The 21,834-nt window shown below is 37.0% G+C and overlaps 1 protein-coding gene across 1 annotated transcript; it reads right to left on the bottom strand.

Moving 5' to 3' along the window:
• Positions 1-574: 574 nt before the first annotated feature.
• On the bottom strand, positions 575-20,664 carry chata (choline O-acetyltransferase a). The gene is made up of 15 exons (XM_088634713.1): positions 20,420-20,664; positions 19,784-19,890; positions 17,134-17,325; positions 16,252-16,370; positions 14,729-14,782; positions 14,361-14,541; positions 13,102-13,279; positions 11,504-11,673; positions 11,307-11,407; positions 10,110-10,238; positions 9,174-9,296; positions 6,851-6,992; positions 5,889-5,951; positions 5,459-5,596; positions 575-5,314 (listed from the first exon to the last, which is right to left on the bottom strand). Exons 2-15 carry the CDS (start codon positions 19,829-19,831, stop codon positions 5,045-5,047), a joined length of 1,908 nt encoding a protein of 635 aa, XP_088490839.1. The 5' UTR covers positions 19,832-19,890; positions 20,420-20,664; the 3' UTR covers positions 575-5,044.
• Between the last annotated feature and the right edge of the window lie 1,170 nt (positions 20,665-21,834).

Below are 21,834 nucleotides of genomic sequence, written 5' to 3'. Positions count from 1 at the left end.
CTATAGGCTCCACTGTCTGTCATGTACAGTACTGTGTGTATTTTTTGGTAACAATTACATTTTTTTAAAGTAATTCCCTTTAAAGTGCCAAGTTCAATAAAAGGTTAACTGCGGTTTTGGAATATTTTGTTTGTAGACTGACAAGAGTCAGGATATTCAACAGTACAACTTCTCTTACTGTCACGTAAGTCCGACAGGACGAACCGTTGAATGGCTGGAGAGCGATTAAGACCCTATGCGTAGCGGCGAGACGGGGGTTAGCCGTTCTCAGCTGAACTCAGCTGTTCAGGAGAAGCCGTATAGAAACCTATGCCCTCAGGCCAAGGACAGGAATGACCTGGTGCTAGGCGGATCTCAAGACAACTGAACAACAATGCTGAGCGTATGCAGAGCAGAAGCAAGAAATAAATAGGCTACACAACAAGACACACCAGAAAGACACGAATAATCACAGGAAACTAAGAACAGAAGGAACGTTGAGCGCCCTCTAGGTGTAATGAGCGTGACACTTACCAACTGTTGCAATTTACAAATGAATAAAGTTTTAAGGCTCAGGAATGACTACAAAAAGACATGCAGCTCTTCATTGTTTATTTTTACAGTACAGTAATATTTTAAGACCACCACATAACAATATATAATATATAATATTTCAGACAATATTTGCCATAAAACATACAGTACAAAGAACATTACTTTCACATACTTTTCTTACTAAAATACAGCCTTCAGTTCATATCATCTACAGTAAAAAAATAAAATGTAGCAAAAATATCATGTTAGAGTGAACTAAAGTTTACAAATACGTGAAATACAGTATTTCATTCATTTGAAACATTATTATGGATTATTAACTGGATTATAACTGGGTTATTACTCCGCTCCTTACAAATAAATAATTGTGAAAATAAGTTCAATTCAAATGGATCCCAGTGGATCTAAGCAGCGGGCTAAATTAATATTACTGACTTTGTTGCCTTGGAAAGACAAACTTCCATTAAGTCAAGCAATTTGTTTGTTCGTTCAAGCATCCAGATATCACCCCCAGCAGTAGGAAGATAGAGGTGATGCTTTCAGCATCTTCACACATGCCCCCCAGTTACAAATATGTAAATATCTTCACAATTCCAATTGTTTAAGCCTAGTTGTTCAAAGCCTTCAGGTTGACCTGTAGTAGACTTCATGTGGTGCTGGTGGTTGTGCTATAAATGTCATTTTCTGGAGAAGGATGTGTGTATATTGGCAGAGGGTGTTGGTCAGGGGATCCTGGAGATGTTTTACAGTACATATCACTATTATATCGGCCTATAGCATATTGAAACTTAAATGATGTGCAGTGTGCTGGTCAGGTGCTGTAGAGATCTTTTACTGACTGCTCTTTTCCCGCTTTTGTACAAAAGTACAAAGTATTGGGGGTGAAAGTTTATTTCTCATCATCTCATCATTGAATAGGGCAAAATGTGAGAAGCAACTATAACAATTACAGCCCTGCATTCTGCTGTTATAAAGCTAACCATAACTCCCACACCCACATACAGTAGCAGCAAAACTGTGTGCATACTGTATAGCACTGAGTTAGTAAAATTTGCCAATTAAAATCAGGGCTGTTCACCCTGTGGGCTCTCCATTCCACTGCAGTACAGGGACAGTCCCTTTCACTTCAGACACTATGTTAATTATTTAGGACGTAGTGGGGCAGATATAACAATGGGAGCATTCGTTATATTCATACAGTATACTGCAGTTGACTGAGTAGCCCTCTGATTTGCACAAAATAGTGTGTTTTCTGATCTTTTTCTCTCTCCATGTGATGTTTGTACATATTTTTTAAGATATATACAAGGGTCTAGGAATTAGAAGTAAATAAAACCTATTTTCAATTTTTTATTATTTATTCTATATGTTTTGGAATTAAGACAACACATTTTGTTGCAAGCAGTAGCTTTCTGGATATTTCAGTGGAAACTGGGCATTTGTTTACACTTTGTTATACAATAGGTTCTAATGTGGCTGAGAACTAGGAAAACTACATAACTCCATGTTCCCCAGGACATGTAGGACAGTAATTAAAACTGCACCTAAAGTGTAAGACCTTAATTAAATTAAATTCAGCATTACTCTTTCCTAAGAAGAAAATTGCTGCTTAATGCCTGTGTGCAGTAAAATGGCAATCCTGATCAATAAAACCTGACTGGAAATGATGCTTTCAAAGAAATCAGTAACATTGTTCAGTTGTTCACACCATCTGACTACTAGCAGGAATAGTGAAACTGGTGATAAAAATTAATCACTAATTTTCAATTTCCCACCCTGTCTCAAAGTGTCCTTGTGAGCATAAAGTCACCCTATTAATAACAGAGATATATTATAGTAATATATTTACTTTGTCTTTAAATTTACTTTGTCTGCCACACACCTCCTTTAAACAGAAACATTTTAAACATGACTTGCATGGTAAAATCTTTCAGTAATTCTGGTTATTATAGTTGCCAGTAATAAATGAATTTTAAAACTAACAACATTTTAAACCATTTAAGGAATAAAATACAAGTACTAGTAATAAACCTTTATTAATCCACTAAACATATTTTATCTAGATGACATTTAGGCATAAAATAAAACATATAATACAAACTAAAAATATAAAACAAGCTTTGTCATTCTACTCCTTAATGTAACTGAGTTATAAAATGTAGATGTTACATAAATCCAAGATTTGTGAGCTATTTGCCAGCACAGTGATGAATACAATACAGATTATGTTGTGTGCTAAAAACTGTTTGCACAAAAAGTTAGAAGTTGAATTAATTGGCTTAGCATTTATACTGCCATACTTAGTTTACATATTGTTCTCAGTTTATTTATATTTTCTTATATATTGCATAGGTGTATAATATGTACTGTATATATATATAGAAATATGACACACATTCATGTACACGGTCTCATTCAACAAATCTCTATACCCAATACACATTTAGTGAATTCACACTATTCTTATCTCTTAGAAAGTAAAATATTGTACAAATTTAATGTATAGTTTGTCTTTCACCTTTTTCATTTCAGCTGTTGTTCTCACTATTGCACAAGACACTACTATTGAAACACAATACAGTATATAAAACTTAAAATACATTCTATTTCAAGTGTAACATGTAACTATTGAAAGTGGAACTCACACCACTACATACAAAAGGAATTAAGTGCAGATACTTATTTAAATTATGCATATAAAATTAATATTGCCATGAATTAAGTACTATTTCATGCTTAACAGTGGCTCCGTGAGGTAATACTTATTCTATGTTAATTAAAAATGTTTTATGTATGGAGGACTCACAGAATATCAATTATAGGACACAAACAGTATATAGAGTTTACTTCATAAATATGTTGATAAGCAATACTTTCATTTAAAGTTCACATATTACATTCTTTTTTATTTAACTTTCTCAGACAATATTTACAATTCTATGTTACTGTACATAAAAGTGCAATGTATATCTCCTATTGGCTCTTACCCTATTGATAATACAGTATATTCTGTATTCTTTGGTAACCTAATTTTTTTCTGTTATAACTAGTGGAGCACTAATTATTTTACAAGGGACCTGATTCTAAAACAGAAACTGCTGACAAACATGTCTGTGTTTTTGAAAATGGGTGCATAGCGCTTTTCAGTTTCTGTATAATATACTATATTTATGCTTTCATTTCTAAAATATTGACAGAATTTGTTTTTCAGATTAAAATTTCGGGAAAATGATGAAAACAGTACAAGTTAAATGTATTCCAAAAAATGAGTTGGTAACTAACCACAGATAATCACTTTACCAAGCATGAGGAGTGAAACGACATTTAAGATTTTATTATTGATCTTGAACTGAATTCGTAAGAACCCCCCTGCATTAATCAGGACATGTGTCAGGAAACCTAACATGCCCACCTGCAGATTTAAATGTTCTCATAATAGCAGAGCCACAGACAATCTGGCATGACCTTCCCCAGTTAGATGTAAACTAGGTACTGTACAAACAAGCCGAGAAGCTCTTCAACGACCAGGTAGTCAAGACCTCAGTTTCACATCACATACTCTAACAGATCCTAACAGAATAATTGATCCATACTTTACTTAAAGCAGCGGGGGGAAGTGGTCCAAAGGGCTCTGGCCCCAGAAGAATGGTGAGTGAGGACGTTACACTACGGGAAACGCTGTTCTTCGTATGATGCATTAAACTGAGGTCTTGACCACCTGGTCATGAAAGATCCCATGGCACATTTTGCAAGTGTAGGGGTGTTACCACAGTGCCATGGTTAATTCCCACTTGGGCTTGCACAGTCTGGCCTCAGTTAATTCATCTGATGATAATCTCTCGTTTCTCCACCTCATCTGCGGTAGAGGGCCACACCAAGGTGGGGCGACACTACAGTGGCAGATAGAGTTTGGAAAGCGAAGCGCTGTGGGACCGTCAGGGATGCAAAGCGGTATGTACAATAAATACAGGGAACGACTCATTCATTACAATTATTATTGGTGTTAAACATTGCTGTGCCTTTGCATCCAGTCCTGCTGGAAGTCAAAGTTGACAACACTGATTTCCCTGCCCCTGCTCACACAAACGCCCGCCGTGAATCTCCTATTTGAATGGGTTTCTTCCATCATTTGTGCCCTGGGCTCACATCCAGGTCATGGAAATGTTGACACAGATCCTGCTGTGCTGGACACTTTTTGAATAGTGATATCTTAATACAGCAAAACTACCTCTGTTGTATCAGTTAAACTTTTAATCACATGTGTAATAAAATAAGCTATAGCTAGATAAATATATTTCTCACAATATTAAATATACTATACGTTTTAAAATATGATGAATGCCCCACAATAAAGAGGGGATTAGGTATACTACTTAAAATGTATGTTGCCTTAATGAAGAAATATAAAGAGCGATCTTTACTTGTTGACATTTTAGCTTGATACTCGTGAATGATCTGCAGTATCTGTGAACCGAAAAATGAACAGATCATCCCTTAGTATTGCTTAATATTATGGCTTGCTTCCATTTTTAACAGGTTTTGCAGCTCCTTCCTTCAGACTGGTGGGCTTGGCTGCTTTGTTATACTTACTGCACAGGTCCCTCACCTCAACCAGACTCTCTTCCAGGGCCCTGACAAACTTGGTGGAGCAGGTTTCCTTACAGTCCCTGAAACTGGAAACGCAGAAGATAATGTGGTCTGACTGGGGGTTGTAACATACGCCGTAGCCATTGGGAACCACAGGACCATAACAGCAGAACATCTGGACAGAGGTGGGAACCTGAGAGGCAGACAAGAATTTGATAGCGCAAATGTTCATTTAAGGAAGAGCTACAGCACCATCCCAGTCCTACTGCTGCTTACTGTAAATGCATAGTGATGATGAACTGTCAATCATAATTAACATTAATAGAAATTAACTCACTTGACTAGTTGAGAGGATGAAGCGATTGCTTATTAAATAGGTTTCATCAATGAATATCTCCGGTTTTTCCATTTTCAGTTCCTGAGCAACCTCTCGCAGTCCAAGTAAATGATTGTCTATTGCCATCCCAGTAATAGCCTAGAAGAATGTGCAGGAAGCTCGAATTAAGATAATAGTATTAGTTTTATTGAAGAGTTTTGAAAAGATAAAATTCTGGCCGTTTTCAATTTAGGATGTCAATGGTTACGACTTTCTACTTTTAATTTGATTTTAAAATGACTTACGTCATAAATATCCCACCTATGTCCTTAAAATGCATTAAACAACATGACTGGTATAGAAGAAAAATGTTGGTTTGGATTCAAAAACCACCGTTATTATTATGAAGAGAAATGATCGTACAGGCAGAGGAAATGTTCATAATACTCACAAGGATAGTATAATTGGTTTGTGTGCTAATTGCATCCCACAGTCTCTGCATCTTATCAGAATCCTAGACAAATAAGTACAAGTCAGTTTCCGTAACCCCAGTTAGACCAAAAGGCAGAATCATTAAATAGATAAATGGATTGTCAAGAAAAAAATAAAAATAAAAATACAGAAATTATTTAAGAACAGAATTATTTGTATAAGCACAACATTTTCAGATGATATTCTTTCTTGTTCTAATATTCTGTTGTATCTGCCGAGAATAATGTTGGTTCTATTAAACAAGCTAACCTATAATCTATAGCATACTGTATTTAATAAATTGTGTTGATATTATAATAATAACAATAACATGTTGATATTTTCTTTTTTGTAATATTTTGGAACTGTAAGAACATTACACACACAGATAAAATACAAAAAAATAATATTTTTAAAAAGCAAGTCTAAAGTAGATGCTGTCCCAGAGTACATACTGTAGTAAATACATGATTGATGATTGATGGGCTAGCTCATGTACACTACAGTACATAACAATGTACATCTCTGTTTTTATTCCAATACTCATCTAGATAAACAGGCGGGTTGTTCTGTACAGATATTGCATAACCCTTTCTTATAGATTTCATGTTTCGGTTTAATATTTAAAAAAATGTGACAAAACCTTTAAAAAATAGAAAAAATAGAAATTTGGACTTGTAACAGTATGTATAGAATAATTAATCTGAAACTCTTCCAGTGGTGGATTCAGTTCTTTTAAGCATACGATTGCCCTTAGAAGTAAAATTCTTAATTTTTGCATTCTAGAAAAAGTTAGACACTCATATACAGAGGGAGATCTAAAGGTGTGCAGTAATATACAGTATTACACCTTAAATTCAAATGTAAATTTCATAGAACAACGACCAAGCTAGTGAGCAAGATCAGAGGCTTAATTAGGACAATGTAAGCAATGTGGCCTACAGGGACAGACGTCTTCCCATCAGTCATTGCTTTCACAAACACTAGGGCTTCGGCGGTAGCAGAACGGATGTTGTCCACTCGTCCCTCTCGGAAACGGCGTATGGAAGCACTTTCATAGGTTGACACTTGCTTTCCATGACATCTGCACAAACGGTAATAAAGACAAGCAGCCTTCACCTCTAATTCTGCGCTAACTTGTTTAGCAGTGATGCATTATTCTTAAGGCATTATTTAATTTTGTTTCATATCATATTGTGCACATCGGCAACAAGAAGGAAGGCAGGCAACGAGTGTGCTACATCTTAAATGCTCTGAGATAGCACAGATCTTTTTTATTACTCTTATTCATTTAGCCCTTGGTCTATGCTGAAAGCCTGTTAGGCTGTAATGTACAGTAACTGAAAAATTACAAGAATAAGAAAGGCTATGAACAACAGGCCATTTGGTCCATCAAGCCTGCTTGATTACGAGGTGTGATGGCTCACTGCGACACAATGCAATAATGTAAATAAAAATAATATTGTTTATGCATTCAACTACAGCCAATTTTACTGTGTTCCAAATGGCTGATTGATCTTTTTTCACAGCAAAATATGTACTGTGCAGTGGACATAAAAAGTCTACACAGCCTTATTGAAATTGCAGGTTTTTGTGATGGAAAGCCAGAAATCAAGATAATCACGTTAGACATTTTTCCATATTTAATGTGACCTTGCAACCAACAAAATTCAAGAGAAAAACAAATAGATAATTATTAGGAAAAATAATTTAAATAAAAAAACCCTGGTTGCATAAGTTTGCACACCCTTTTATAATGGGTGCTGTAGCTGTGTTCAGGGTTAACCAGTCACATTCAAAATCATGTCCAAAGGTAAGTACTGTAGCATACTCAATCAATGAAAGTGTTTCTGAGTAACCCCAAATAAAAATCAGCTGTTCCTGTAAGATTTCCTTGAAACTTTTGTGATTGCATCCTACTGGGATAGCCATGCTCCGCAAAGAGCTGACAAAACATCTATGGGATCTTAGTGTTGAAAGGTACCGATCAGGAGAGGGCTATAAAAGAATATCAAAGGCATTGGATGTAACATGGAGCACTGTGAAGACTATCATCAATAAGTGGAGAAACTGTGGCACCACAGGGACATTGCCAAGATCAGGATGACCCCATCAAAGTTGATGACAGGAGAAAGAGAAAACTTATCAGAGGCTACCAAGAAGCCTACAGCAACATTAAAGGAGCTGCAGGAATATCTGGCAGGTGACAACAATCTCCTGAATTCTGCACATGTCTGGGCTATAGGGAAGGGTGGCAAGACGGAAGCCATTTCTCATAAATGTGCGTAAAGCCCATCTAAATTTTCGCAATAAAATACATTCAATCACCCCAAACAATGTGGGAAAATGTCTTATGTACTGATGAGACAAAAGTTGAACTTTTTGGCCTTAATTCTAAAAGATATGTTTGGCGCAAAGACAACACAGCTCATCATCCAAAGAACACCATACATCCTGTGAAGCATGGTGGTGGCAGCATCATGCTTTGGGGCCGCTTATCTTCAGCTGGGACAGGGGCTCTCTAGTCAAGATAGATTGGATCATGACTAGCTCCAAATATCAAGATATTTTGGCACAAAACCTGCTAGCCTCTGTCAGAAAGCTGACAATAAAGAGGAATTGCACCTTCCAACATGATAATAACCCAAAGCACACATCCAAGTCAACCGAGGAATGGCTTCAGAAAAGGAAGATCAAAGTCTTGGAATCGCCCAGTCAGACCTCAGCCCCATAGAAAACCTGTGGAATAACCTAAAGAGGGCTGTGCACAGGAGATCCCCTGGCAATTTGAAGGAGCTTGGACTTTTTTGCAAGGAAGAGTGGGATAAAATTGCAAATTCCAGGTGTGCAAAGTTGATAGAGACTTCTTCACAAAGACTTACCGCTGTAATAAATGCAAAAGGTGCTTCCACAAAGTATTAGTTGGGTGGGGGGGTGCACACTTATGCAACCAGGGTGTTGTAGGTTTTTAAATTTAAATTATTTTTCCTAATAATTATCTATTTGTTTTTCTCTTGAATTTTTTGGGTTGCAAGGTCACATTAAAGATGGAAAAATGTCTGACATGATTTATCTTGATTTTTGGCTTTACATCACAAAAACCTGTAAATTCAGTAAGAGTGTGTAGACTTTTTATACGTTTTATAAGAATACATCCCACAATATAACTTTTACTTGGTAAATGCTTCTTAATTTTATACTTTGCTGACAAATCATTGAAATAAAAACTATTATTACACCAGTCAAATTTAAAAACATGTTTTACCTGTAAAATGCTAGCTGCAGAGCAACCTGAATATAAGCGTCTGGGCTCATTTTCTGTTTCTTTATGTATTCTTTGCCATAAACCTTAAATGTATATGCATTCAGGTCCAGGTTTCTCACCAACCTAGAAGAAAAAACAGCAAAGTATTAAAATAATAAACACGATCATTAAAAAAATTAGTGGCAATGTAAATATGTCATAGATTTTAATATATTTTATGATAATTAGGGTTGAGAAGTCAAATGAAATTGATTATTTATACAGTAACTGACAAAGAATGACTTTGATAAAAACGTTTATTTCAAAATAGGGCTCTAGAACTGCAGATCAACCAGCAAAAATGTCAGCATGAAACTGAATTATACAACATGAAAATGAATGTCAGAAGTCATCCATTCAATGAACCTCTTAAGGGTTCTGCATTTTTAGATTCTATGTTCACATACATCAGTCTGAGAATTATTCATTACAAATGTAATTTCCAAACCTGAAATGTACTTAAACTTTGGCCATGCTGTTTTTTTTTAAATAAACTACAAAAAGAACAGCATTTTTGTTTAAAAAAGACAGAGCCATCATCACTGATGTTATAACTGCTTTCAATACATAGATAATAAAGTGGAATTGTTTTTATAAGTGGTGGCTCACCTTGAACAGTTTTTAAGGGTTTTAATAAACACCTAAAATTCTTTAATTCTGTTTTACTCCTTGTATTATACAACACCAGGTAATACTGTTAGAAAAAGGTATTTTCACTGAAGTTTTTGCAGTAGTTTTTGATGTGTACTCAAAGTGGGCTATAGTAACTCAGTTGGCTTTACAAATAACATGAAGAGATTGATGTGTAGTTTCATGGGCAAGAAAAGCCTTCATGCCTGTCCTGTATGCTGTAATGCGTCCCAGAATCAGAACTGGGAGGGGAATTTACGGAGCTACCTTTGAAGTTTGTCTGCTGATGATGCTAAGAGCCCCTGGACTTCTGGGGAACATTTCCAGCGTAATCTCCTTGGAGCAGGAAGTTCACTGACACTTGCCGCTCTGACCAGCTTTGAAGGACTGCTTTTCCTGTACAACACAGCATCATATTCAAGCAAAAGGCTTTGATTATTAAGAGAAAATTCTTTAGGGAGGTATAATTTCGACTAATGTTTTATTACATATATGTACAGTCATATATGAAAAGCCATACTCCCACCTATGAGATACATACAATATACTGTATACAATAAATTTGTATGTAACCACTCGTGGTTTTCATTTTCCATATTTTTTTTTTAACTGAGATTCGGATTTAAATGAATTGGTAATAACCAAATGAGACTTTCCCGTCTTCTGAAGATATACAAGATTAGCAGTACAGCCTTTACCAACCAGCACCTTCACTGAAAATGCTTGGGGAGCTCCGGAGAAACACTGGTATCACACTCAAACAGATACAGTATGGAAGCTCTTCCCTTCCTTCACTTTTCAGTTGAGGAATATTTCTGTCAAATAGTTCTCTTTACACTGCAGGAGTTAACTAATTAAAGAAATGCATTTGGCTTCTCTCCATTTTTAGCTTCTACTCTCTTGGGCTAAACATAGGTGCCTTAGCCAGCTCTTGCCTTTGGGCTGTTGGATGTTATTGGCTTGGCCGCTGCTCCTTTGCTGGGCAGGGCCAGAGTAACAGAGAAAGAAGCAGAAGGACATAAGCCCAATGAGCTCTCAAAAACAGTTAAACTAATGGAGAGCAAGGCAGCCATGTGCTGGTGGAGACCTAGTAGCTGGGTCACAGCCATGTGCAGGGGGAAAGTAGCAGCCAGGTCATGCTAAACTGAAGATAAAAAACAGAGAAGCAAGCTACATAAATATGTGTGAGAGTAAGTAGCTAGTATGGACATTCTAACTTCTCACTAAAGATTGTCTGGTGTTCATTGCTATCTTCTTTACTTTATATCAAGATGCAAATCAGTCACCTGCATCTGCTTTGCTAAGGCATCATAAAAAGATGAGAATGCAGAGATACCTGCAGAATTCCAATATAAAGTAACAAGTAAAGGTTTATTCCATGCTGAAAAGTGAAGTGTTTGTATTTGAGAACTAACACAAATGCTAAACTTTTGATGACTAATGAACTTCTCTAAAATGACTTACATGTACTTGAGCAGGTACTCAGTGCACTGCACAAGCACTATTCCTTCGAATGGGGAGTGCTCACACACAACACCACAGGAGCCATCCATTCCTATAACAAACTAAAACACAGATATTCATTTAGACTTTCTTTGGATTGTTTGAGTTTTCAAACACTGGCAGATCATGTCTCGTCTATGAGGAAACATCCCACTTACTTGCATCGGCTTGTCGTACCAGCGATTCCCACTGTTCTTGTCATATCCTCCTCCATGCAGCATTTGCAAAGCTCGATTGGTATCAGTGAGTTCATTCCCAGTGGGGTCATCCAGACACACCAGGCAGATACATCTCTCAATCATGTCGAGAGAGTCTCTGTTGGTGGAATCTAATGGATTCCAACACACATTGCGGTTTCAGGTTTAATACATTGATTAATAGTGTGTGTGAGATGCATTGTGTTACAGCTGTTTGTGTTTGTAGTGAATGTTAAAAGTTGTGAGCATGGAAATATAAAACTTCTTAAACTACATACTGCATATACTTTGGATTCAGGTCCTCTATGTTTAGCATGTACTATACATATGGTTAAAACCATACAACATACTGTATAAACATCTATAAAAAACTAATTGAAGTACAGTATGCATGTCCTCTTGAGCCTAGCAAAACTTAATTACAGTATAAGATCATCTAAAATATTCTTATTGTTAAAATGTCCACATAAAACATTTAGCTTGAGTTAAAATGATATACAGTATTTAAGGTACACCTGGAATACTGCCCTTTGGATGAGACTACAGTCATCTGAATCTACAGTCATTAATGATCCCATGCTTGTAAAAGTAGGAGTGTTAATCCTGGTGTCCTTCCTCAGGTCCACTCTGGGTTTACACAATCTGGCCTCATTAAAGTTCAGCCAACCATTTGTCTATCTGTTTTCTACCCCCTTTACCCAATAAAGGGTCACAGGTGAACTGGAACCTATCCCAGCAAGCAACAGGCCCAAGGCAGGATTCACTCTGGACGGGATGACAGTCCATTGCAGTGCAGACAGACGCGGATACAAACATGCACACACTCACACCAGGGACAGTTTTCCCAGCAGTCAATGACCCCACCAGTATGTCTTTGGATTGTAGGACTAACCACTGCACGACTGTTTCGCCCTAAAATTCACCTCCAGCAATAATTCTATTATTGAAGCAATTTTTAACTTCTCCTCTTATGTATACCGAAGGTGCTATATAATAATAATTCCTTACACTTATATAGCGATTTTCTGGACAGTCCACTCAAAGCCCTTTACAGGTAATGGGGACTCTCCTCCACCAGTACCAATGTGCAGGACCAACCTGGATGATGCGATGGACATAGTGCGCCAGTACGCTCATCAGCTATTAGTGGGGATTATTAGGAGGCCATGATTGGTAAGGGCCAATGGGAAATTTGGCCAGGATGCTGGGGTAACACCCCTACTCTTTTTGAGAAATGCCCTGGGATGTTTAATGACCACACAGAGTCAAGACCTCAGTTTTACGTCTCATCCGAAGGACAGTGCCTTTTTATAGTATAGTGTCCTCCATCACTATACTGGGGCATTAGGACCCACACAGACTGGAGGAACCCCCTGCTAGCCCCACTAACACCACTTCCAGCATAACAATATTATATAATTACATAACAAATTATACAATATATTACTATATAATTTGAAAATTGTAAATAATAATTTTCTGATTGCCACTTTGATTGCTAGGCCTGCAGGCTTCAAGTCAAGTGTGCGTGCAACGCGCCGCCGCGTGTCGCCTCTCACCCTTCATGAGCGCGCTCCGCGCTTCCGCCCACTCCGTCCTCCCGTCCGCACTCAGCAGTCCGATCGGAGGCAGGCGCTCGTCTTCGTCCTCGGCCATCTTCAGGATCTTCTCCAGCTGGGTGAGCAGGTCTTTCTCATTGAGTCGCCGGAAGTTTATTACTACGTCTAGAACGAAAAACTTGGACGAGAAACAAAAAACACCGTTAGACTGAACTTACTTTATACTATCACCCGAAAATGTCCTTGAATGTATTAAAGCAGTAAATGTAGTCTAAAGAAATTACTTCTGCAGCTATTGTCAGGATTATTTATTTAATTGTTGATTTAAATTTTCTAATATCTCACTTACCAAATATTTTATTATCAAGATTTTTAATTGTAACTTTTTTCTAAGCCAAAACTGTAAAGCCAGGAGGCTTAGTCGATTTTCTGGATTTTCTGGATTTTCATGCATTATTCAGGCAAATTTAATGCAAAACTCCATGCATTAAACTTTGGAAATGCAAAATAAAATAGGGCTCAATCAGTTAGTACATTTTGTATTACACAACAGTTGAATCTGCAGGATTTCATTGTCATTGCATAATCATATACATGAGGTTCGAGTGGGTAGATGTTTCAGTGAGTGCTGGGTGAAAATGGAGAAGTAGGGGTTATTTCCAAGCTGAAAAGTAGAAAGAAACATAAAACATTTTAGCTGTGAAGCCCTCTTCATATGTGAAGAACTGCATGCTCAGCAAATGGCTCCACAGTCAAAATGTTGTTGTTGTTTTTTTACTTTCTACTTTTCAGCTTGGAATTACCTCTACTTGTTCCGAATTTGGAACAAGTAAAGGTTTATTTCACACTGAAAAGAGAAGAAAAGAAACACAGGTGTGTATTTCAGGTGTGTTCACCTGTAGAAGACTCCACAGCCAAAACATTGTGCTTCTCTTCTTCCGTTTTCAGCGTGGAAAAAACCTTTACTTGTTCCTTTGCAGCTGACACAGCTACCTATTAGAACTTGTTTCTAACTTTATGCATATATGACCTATTTTTTTAAATGTTTACCAGTGTTTATATGCTTTACATATCTTTCTGTGGAAACCTTTCTGTGGAAAATTTTGTTGCATAGTTTTCTTTGAAGGTAGCAGAGAACTAATTGGGATTAACAGTGTGATAACAATGTGTGACAGGGAGTGCCTAGCCCTTGCTCAGTATTACTGGATGGCTCTGAATGACACCCAGTTGCTCTTTTATCAATACACGTGGATGCTGACCTGATTTTTACAAGCAACAATGATGTGTTCAGGCTCTGGCATGACACTGCTCTTCTGGGCAACCAGGGTATCCTTCTTCTGTCCAGGCAGTCGATAAGAGGAGAAGAGTCGGTAATACTGCTCCATGCACAGCGGAGTCCCAGCCAGCTGGCCTCGAGCATAGTCTTCAGGCAGGGCATGTCTGGGACACACAGACACAACATCCTCCAGGTTACATTCCTACTGCTAGTCTACATACAGCACCTATCTGTGCATTGTGGACTAGCAGCTCTTTATTTTCAACTTTTAGGTTAATTCTCGGTGTTATTCAGGTTATGAGGCACATGTATTATCTTTAGGGGCCTTTTCAAAAATGAGAAAGAACTTACGCATCAAGTAGACCTTTATAATCCAACACTCCTGAAATGAGATTAGCAGCAAACCTAGCAGGAAAAAAAGCAAAAAAAAACTCCTTACAGCTTTAAAACATTGTTTTTACACCTCTTTACTCTTTATAACACTGGATCACGTCTATTTTATCTCAAAAGACACAGAAACAAAAGCTTCAAATGCTTATCCCTGAAGCTCTCTGGCACGTTTCAGACTGTACATTTGTTCTACACATTGTTGCATCTCCCTCCACCTTTCTGCCTGTCAGAGTGGAAAAGATAATTTAATTGTGGGTAAATTACAAGAATATGCAGCTGCTTGCTCTTTGTGTGACAGAGATGGTAACTGTATCACGTTACAGAAAACACAGATAGAAACATCAGTCCTTATGTCTTGCCTAATTTATCAGGTTCTGACACACAAAGCCAGACCAATAGGAAAAGACTGACAACACAGCCTTTGCTGGCAATTAAACAAGCTGTACTGTATATATCTCAGAAGATATTTAGCTATCTACAGATAAAGTAGATAAAGATCATACAGATTGTAGGTTCTTTAATTTAATAAGCACTTCTCTCAGTGCACAAAGCACTGACATTCACTTCTGGTCCTGGAAGGTCACCATAGTTTCTGGCTTTCATTCCCCCCTGGACTCTTAATGACTTGATTTGTATCAATTGTCCACTTAACAGTTGTATAGTACCACTGTTTCTCAATGAGGACGATGAGGACAGAGGCCCTGTAGGACCAGGAGTGAATATCAGTGACATACAGTACAGTGTTGCCTGGAAAATAATCATTGAGTCTTCAATACACAGTAAGTAGATAACTTTCTAGGACTTAAAACATATCTTATATTCTAAAACAAACATTCAGTATGTGAAGGTAGTTTTTTCAATAACTACTTCTTCTCAATGCAAGTGTAATTGTTTTCACTTTCATAGCTGAAACTAACCAGTTTTACAGATGTTAACAAAGCATGTTACTATAAAGTAGTTCAGGTGTGTAGCTGCGTCAGCCTGCGTAGCCTGAATGTAGAGTGGATTGTGCTCACCTGAAGAAGGCTTCACAGTCGAAATGTTGTGTTTTCTCTCTTCTCTTTTCAGCGTGGAATAAACCCATTACTTGTTCCTATGTTGCTATGAAGAAGTTCTCTTTGCAGTACTGTGAAATATCTGAGCAAATACTCAGCACTCTTGTGCAGTTATTCATTGAAATAATGCACACTTAGTAAGTTATTGAGAGCTATGTGATGGACTGGCACCCCATCAATGGTGTATCCTGCCTTGTGCCTGTTGTTTGCTGAAATAGGCTCTGGCTTCCCTTCAACACTGAATTGGATTCAGGGGTTTGGAAAATAGATGGATGGTGAGAGCTAAAGTGGAACTTGCATCACTAGTCAGTATAACAATTTCTGTGTTTTTGGGTCGTGTTTCATACTGTATGTCCTCACAAACCACCAACAATACAGGAGGAACAGACTGGTGTATGTCTCTCACACAATCTGTCATGAGTTTGGTACCTGAGAAGATCACCTCGATCCCTGAAGTTCTGTGGAGGGAAGACCATAGCAGGGCTGGAGTTGACAGGTAGGGCTAATCTGTTATTCAGGTACATATCTTCCAGCCAGTAATCATACACCTAAAGAATGAAATGATACTTATTTGCAACTGAATTATAATAACCTCCCTCCCATTTGCCCTTTTTAAGTGAGATCCCAAAACGAATTACCTGTGTTTCTATTGTTAGGTGTGTGCTGGAAAAACCTTTGACGAGTTGAAATAGCCTTTAGTCTCATGGATGGTCATTAATAAGGCCATTAATACTACAGGGCTGTTAGGTGTCTTGAGGGAGAGTGAGTGAACTGTTGCAGCCCAGGGTTTTTGATAGATTTCACTGAATTAATCCTCAGATGACTGCATGGTTGTAGTCTTGATTGATTGGACTTAGTGGAAGCTAGCGTGATTGATTTCATACTGTATTAAGGCACACACCTTCATATTTTTATGCTTTCTTTTTAGTGCAACATCTACCAATGTTGTGTCTACTTTGACACAGAGCACGTGTTCAATCAGTGCAAACCTTCACCAAATCTTGTCACTTTCATTATTGATCAATACACACAAGATAGCTAGCTTTTAGAAACATGAATCTTAGTGATTAAATGCACTAGATAATCAAGGTATAAAGGCTATAATTAGTCCTAGACAATTAAGTGTTATTTTATGCACAATACTACAACACACTGCTTTTAGTATTTATCAACAATTAAAATTAAGGTTGTTTTTTAAGATCACAAAGATGATGCTAATGGATGTCATGCATTATACAGTAAATTGCCTTTTTGCAACTGCATGATGTAGATATTTATCCATAAACTCCATATCAGATTAAAAGCCCTCACCCAGTTATCAGTTTTGTCCCTCTTCTCTTGCAGCTTTGTTTGTAATAGTTCTCCAATGCCTCCTGGTGCCCCAAACTTCTCCACGATGGCTTTGGTCCTTCTGAATTGCTCTTCAGTCACTAGGTGTTTCATACACTTCAGGTACATGTCCAGAGTCTGTTCTAAAGATGGCACTGGCAGCTTGGGCAACACCTTACCAAAGAAAGATGACCATACTGTTTAAAATGATCTAAATAGACGGGGGGAGACAGCCAGTATGATTATAATTACTGTTTTCTTCAAGCTTGTACCTAGGAGCTATAGTCAATGCTGCATAGAGACCCATGGAGGATAATTGTGCAGCTCCCTCTGCCCTTGGGTAAATGTTGCTTCTTGTTCTCTGTTAAAACATGTCTGGATGTCTTCTACACAACTAAAAATACAGCTAATTAAGCTCATACTCTACTTCACCTTTAACAGTCTTTCATGTATTTCTATTTAAATTTAAAAACCTTTAATTTGCAGATGTAATATGTTAATTAATACATAATTAATTATACTTCCAATGTGTGTGGAACTTGGGGGAATATGATAAAAGCGATGGCAATGCACCTTGTTTTCTACAGTTCCAAAATGTAATTTAATTGCATTTAAAGCGCCTCAAACAGATTGTTGGCAATGTTTTCTACATTTACAGAATGTACAAAATCTTTATAGCATTTTCTTGTCCAGAAAATACTGGATAGCTTCTGCTGAGTTGGTAAGTAAAGAAATAAGGAAACAATATTCACTATTTGATACTTACATGCAATGAAAACAAGCACATTTCCTTTCTTTTTAGCATTTAAAGGCATAACAATAATGTATGATAATGTAATAGTAGCAATATTCAAAGATTTTTAGGATATCTGTTCTTTGTCATGAGGTGTTGTATGAGAATGAAGAAGTTGAATAGTATTTTAATGCTCTTAAATGTATATTACATCTGAAATACTTTAAACAAAGTTCTCAAGTTTCTAAGATATAATGAAAAAATTGAGTGACAGGCTAACATTCTCCCTAAACACATAGCAGTATCTTTTTAATATACTGTATAGTGTTTTTTATTTCTGGCTTCCTGACCCTACAAAAAATGGTCCTAAATCTACAACAATTTGGAAAGGACAGCCAAATAGGACCCAATCAATCTGTAATTTCAATGCATTTAAATACCAAAATGTTGCAGTTACTTTGAACTGTAGTTTTTGTTACAAGGTATATTTAAGATTTAGTGAACTAATGATGGTATCCAAGTGAATCATTAGTCTTGAACTAGTACGTAATCCAAAATATTTTTTGCAAATTGGAACGAAATGTATCCTGAACTACAAATGTCAATTTTTCCATTTTGAAGTAGAAAATATAAACTCCGCACACTTCCAAGCATACATAAAAATATCATTTGAATACCTTTTAGTACTGTAATTCCTAAGATAGCATATTGAAATATTTGTGTTGTTTTCATATAAGGAAAAGAGGGAAAAAAACAGTGTCAATTTAACTCAATGGCAGGCATTGTGGGATTTCTCCCTTTTCAAATCAAGTTCAAAGTCAGACATCAATGTATTTTCAAGTTAAGTTTTGCAGAGAAGTTCATTTTATGAGTTAATGAAAACAAGTGACTTAAGAAATCCTCTGTTTTTATTAAAATTGGGTCTATAGATCTCTTTAATATAAAGCTCCTTTAACTAAAATTACCTACTACAAACTTTGTTAATACTTTAGCCTTGGAATTGCAGTTCCATTTACAAATGATTCAAGACCTGAAATATATCAACTGAGCCAATAACAAAATTAAAACTAGCCTCTAATAAGAATTAACAACACTAATTAACAAGTCATATATTTCTCATTTAAATATGATTTAGGAATACATAGCTGAGTGTTAGTAGCTTATTACTTTTTTATGAAGTGTACATAAAAGTGTGAAATGAAAGCAACATTCAAATTCTTTTTAAAGCCTACAGTATATTTTGTTCACCTGATTTTGATGTAACAAAGCAAAAATGACAGACTTGGTGCATCGGTTCTTTTCAAATTTTAAGGATTTATAGAACCTGAAACTTTAAAATCAGCTCAGGGTGAAACATCTTAGCCTTGTGTGTGTTCACAGAGTGGTTAGAATGTTATCATTGTTCCTTGAATAGAATAGTCACTTCCATCCTAGGTAAAACAAGTCAATGGAAATCTTTGTTTACCTACGTAAGAAACCTACCATCTGTATAACCCAAACACATTATTGATGAAAGGACTCTTATTGGACATTTATTTGGACATTCAGATAATTAACAAAGTTTGTACAAGTAAAATCACAAAATCTTTGGCTGTATAAATTAGATTGTATCAACGTGCATGCAGACAATCACTCTAATAACCTTTGGGCTTTTGTTATCATTATACTTCTAAAAAAAAATACAAGTTCCAAGTCTCTCCCAAAAAAATAAGAATCCTGAAATCGCATGATTAATTCGATGTCTCTGCCCATTTTAACGTTGCACTCCTTAAGGTTTCCGATACTGAGACAGCTTTACATCGAAATGTAAAGTAATTTTTTATTACTCCTTTAATTAATGTGCTGTAAACGATGGAAATGGCGCCGAGTGATGACAGTAAAAATAAGAGTTATATTTACATAGCTGTCCCTCCGGCCTGTTGGTTTTCCTTGCTCCAAGACAGGCATTCTTGAAGTTGGGTGGTCAGCGGCTCCCGCCAGGAGAAACGCTGCGAAGTCTTCTCTCTCTGTACCAACAGAAAACAAATTGAACTCGCAAAGCCAGAACAACGTGAAGCAAATGAAATGTTGAGTCGCAACGCCTTTGCCTAAAAGGCTGCTGTCAAACATTCGTTAACACAGCCTGCTGTAATCATAGATTACTGACTAATGAAGGTATCGATGAATCCCGTGATCACGGTTTTGCGTTTTCAGGAAATACACATGCAGCTATTTATTTTCTCGACTGAACTCCCTCTCCCATTCACGTTTTACAGTTTTCAACAATTTAGTAGTCCATCGATGCATTAAGACTTTTTTTTTCATTTCGTGTCTCGCGTTGTACTTACAATGCTTCAATGACCCAACCCTTCATCATCCCTCAAGCATACTGCACAATGCGGGTCTATACCATTACAGAAACCAAATCCGGACGAATTTAGCGCGGTTCCAAAACTACTTAATCGACATCATTGTCCAATTATTTAAGTATCGTTTAAGAATAAAGGCTTAAACTTTAAAGCACCTAGTGCCCATACTGTGTTGTGTCTTACTTACCTAGGTGTTCTGCAGGACCGTCAAGAGAACGAAGTTGCCTCAGTTACATTGAGTGTCCCATCCATGCTTGTATGGAGTCCAGTGGTGGAGGAACATTTTCCTTTGCAGGGATGCTACTGTAAGCAGACTGGACGGATGCTTTCCATTCAGCCGCCTCTTCAGCATCATTGCATCCCACCCATTACTGAGTTCTTCAGCACGGGCTCAGTAAAGATGCTTGGAGGTGCTCGTCTCTACCTACTCTTGCCGGGAGAAGAACTCCTCCCACAAAGGTCTATTCGTGGAACACTTATATATGACAGCCTGGCTTTCCAGCCCACCTCACATGGAGAGTTGGAGCTTGTAGGATACAGACTCACAGACTGTCGTTTCTCTAATAACACAGCCGAAACCACAGAGTATTCCAGTATCATTACGAAAAAGGGGTCTTTAATCAACAGGTGATATTCTTTTTCCTCAAAAGGTTTTAATTCCGGTAAATCTTTAGAAAATGGCATTGCAGTGCTATGCATCTCGGAAAAAAAAAGAATAAGCAGCGCCTTTTCGTGAAACGTTATGTTTGTAAGCAGCTCTATGAGAACAGTAATACTCTAGGTCTACAGTATGTATCAAAAATTGTTTTAAGTAGATTTGGATAGAAAAAACTCGATTTAGTGTTTTTTTTTTAAATAAAAGCATAAGACTGAGAAGTTCTCGGGATGTTACTCTTTAACGTTCTACTTAAAGAGTCCCGACTCCGGAATAATTAATTAGGATATTAAGCATAATCACGGAAGCATATACTTGTGACATTAAGGAAAAAATATAGGCCATTTATCAAACGCAGTTTAAAAAGGCACTTGTGGGTACCTTTAGACAGATTACAAATATAATGTAATCATTTAGTTTAAAATGTAGTTGAATACAAATATTATTACATCAAAATCAACCATCTTTCATGTTTACTTATGTAACTATGATAAATGTTCGAGAAAACGATTTGGCCATTCTGATGTTATTTCACAGAACAGCCTTTCATGAGGGAGAATCCATCACAGGATCGATGGCTCTGTCGGGCTTTAATTAAAAGTTTCTATTAGTTTCCCTTTATATGATTATAAAACAAACTGAAACGAATGTGACTCATGGGAAATGGCAAAGTATTTTTCATCCCTCGGTTTAATTTATTTGCTATGAATAGGCTGTGTAGCCTTGGCTTTGCCCATATTGTAGTTTCTATCAATGCCACTTCAGAGGTACAGTACATTTCTCCGTTTTGGTAGCTTTTCTACATCGGCATTTTTAAATTAGAAAAACATTGACATAACGCTCATCAACATCTGAATGTTGCGCCCACTTTAGAAAAGGTCATATAAATGTGGTGCAGGTAGTCTATTTTCCTTTAATTTTTCCTCCCATCAATCCAGCTTACTACC

This window comes from Lepisosteus platostomus, chromosome 6 (genome assembly GCF_059453375.1).
Source record: "Lepisosteus platostomus isolate fLepPlt1 chromosome 6, fLepPlt1.hap1, whole genome shotgun sequence".
NCBI classification, from domain to species: domain Eukaryota; kingdom Metazoa; phylum Chordata; class Actinopteri; order Semionotiformes; family Lepisosteidae; genus Lepisosteus; species Lepisosteus platostomus.
The sequence above is the reverse complement of the archived record's forward strand: the minus strand, read 5'-3'. Positions and strand labels throughout refer to the sequence as shown.

Coding starts and splice junctions, on each gene's coding strand:
- chata (XM_088634713.1), bottom strand. CDS start 19,831: ATGCCTGTCTTGGAGCAAGGAAAACCAACAGGCCGGAGGGACAGCTAT. Junction 6,993..9,173: donor CTGCAGCTAGCATTTTACAG/GTAAAACATGTT, acceptor CCGTTTGTGCAG/ATGTCATGGAAAGCAAGTGT. Junction 5,952..6,850: donor ATGGGAAGACGTCTGTCCCT/GTAGGCCACATT, acceptor TTATTTGTCTAG/GATTCTGATAAGATGCAGAG.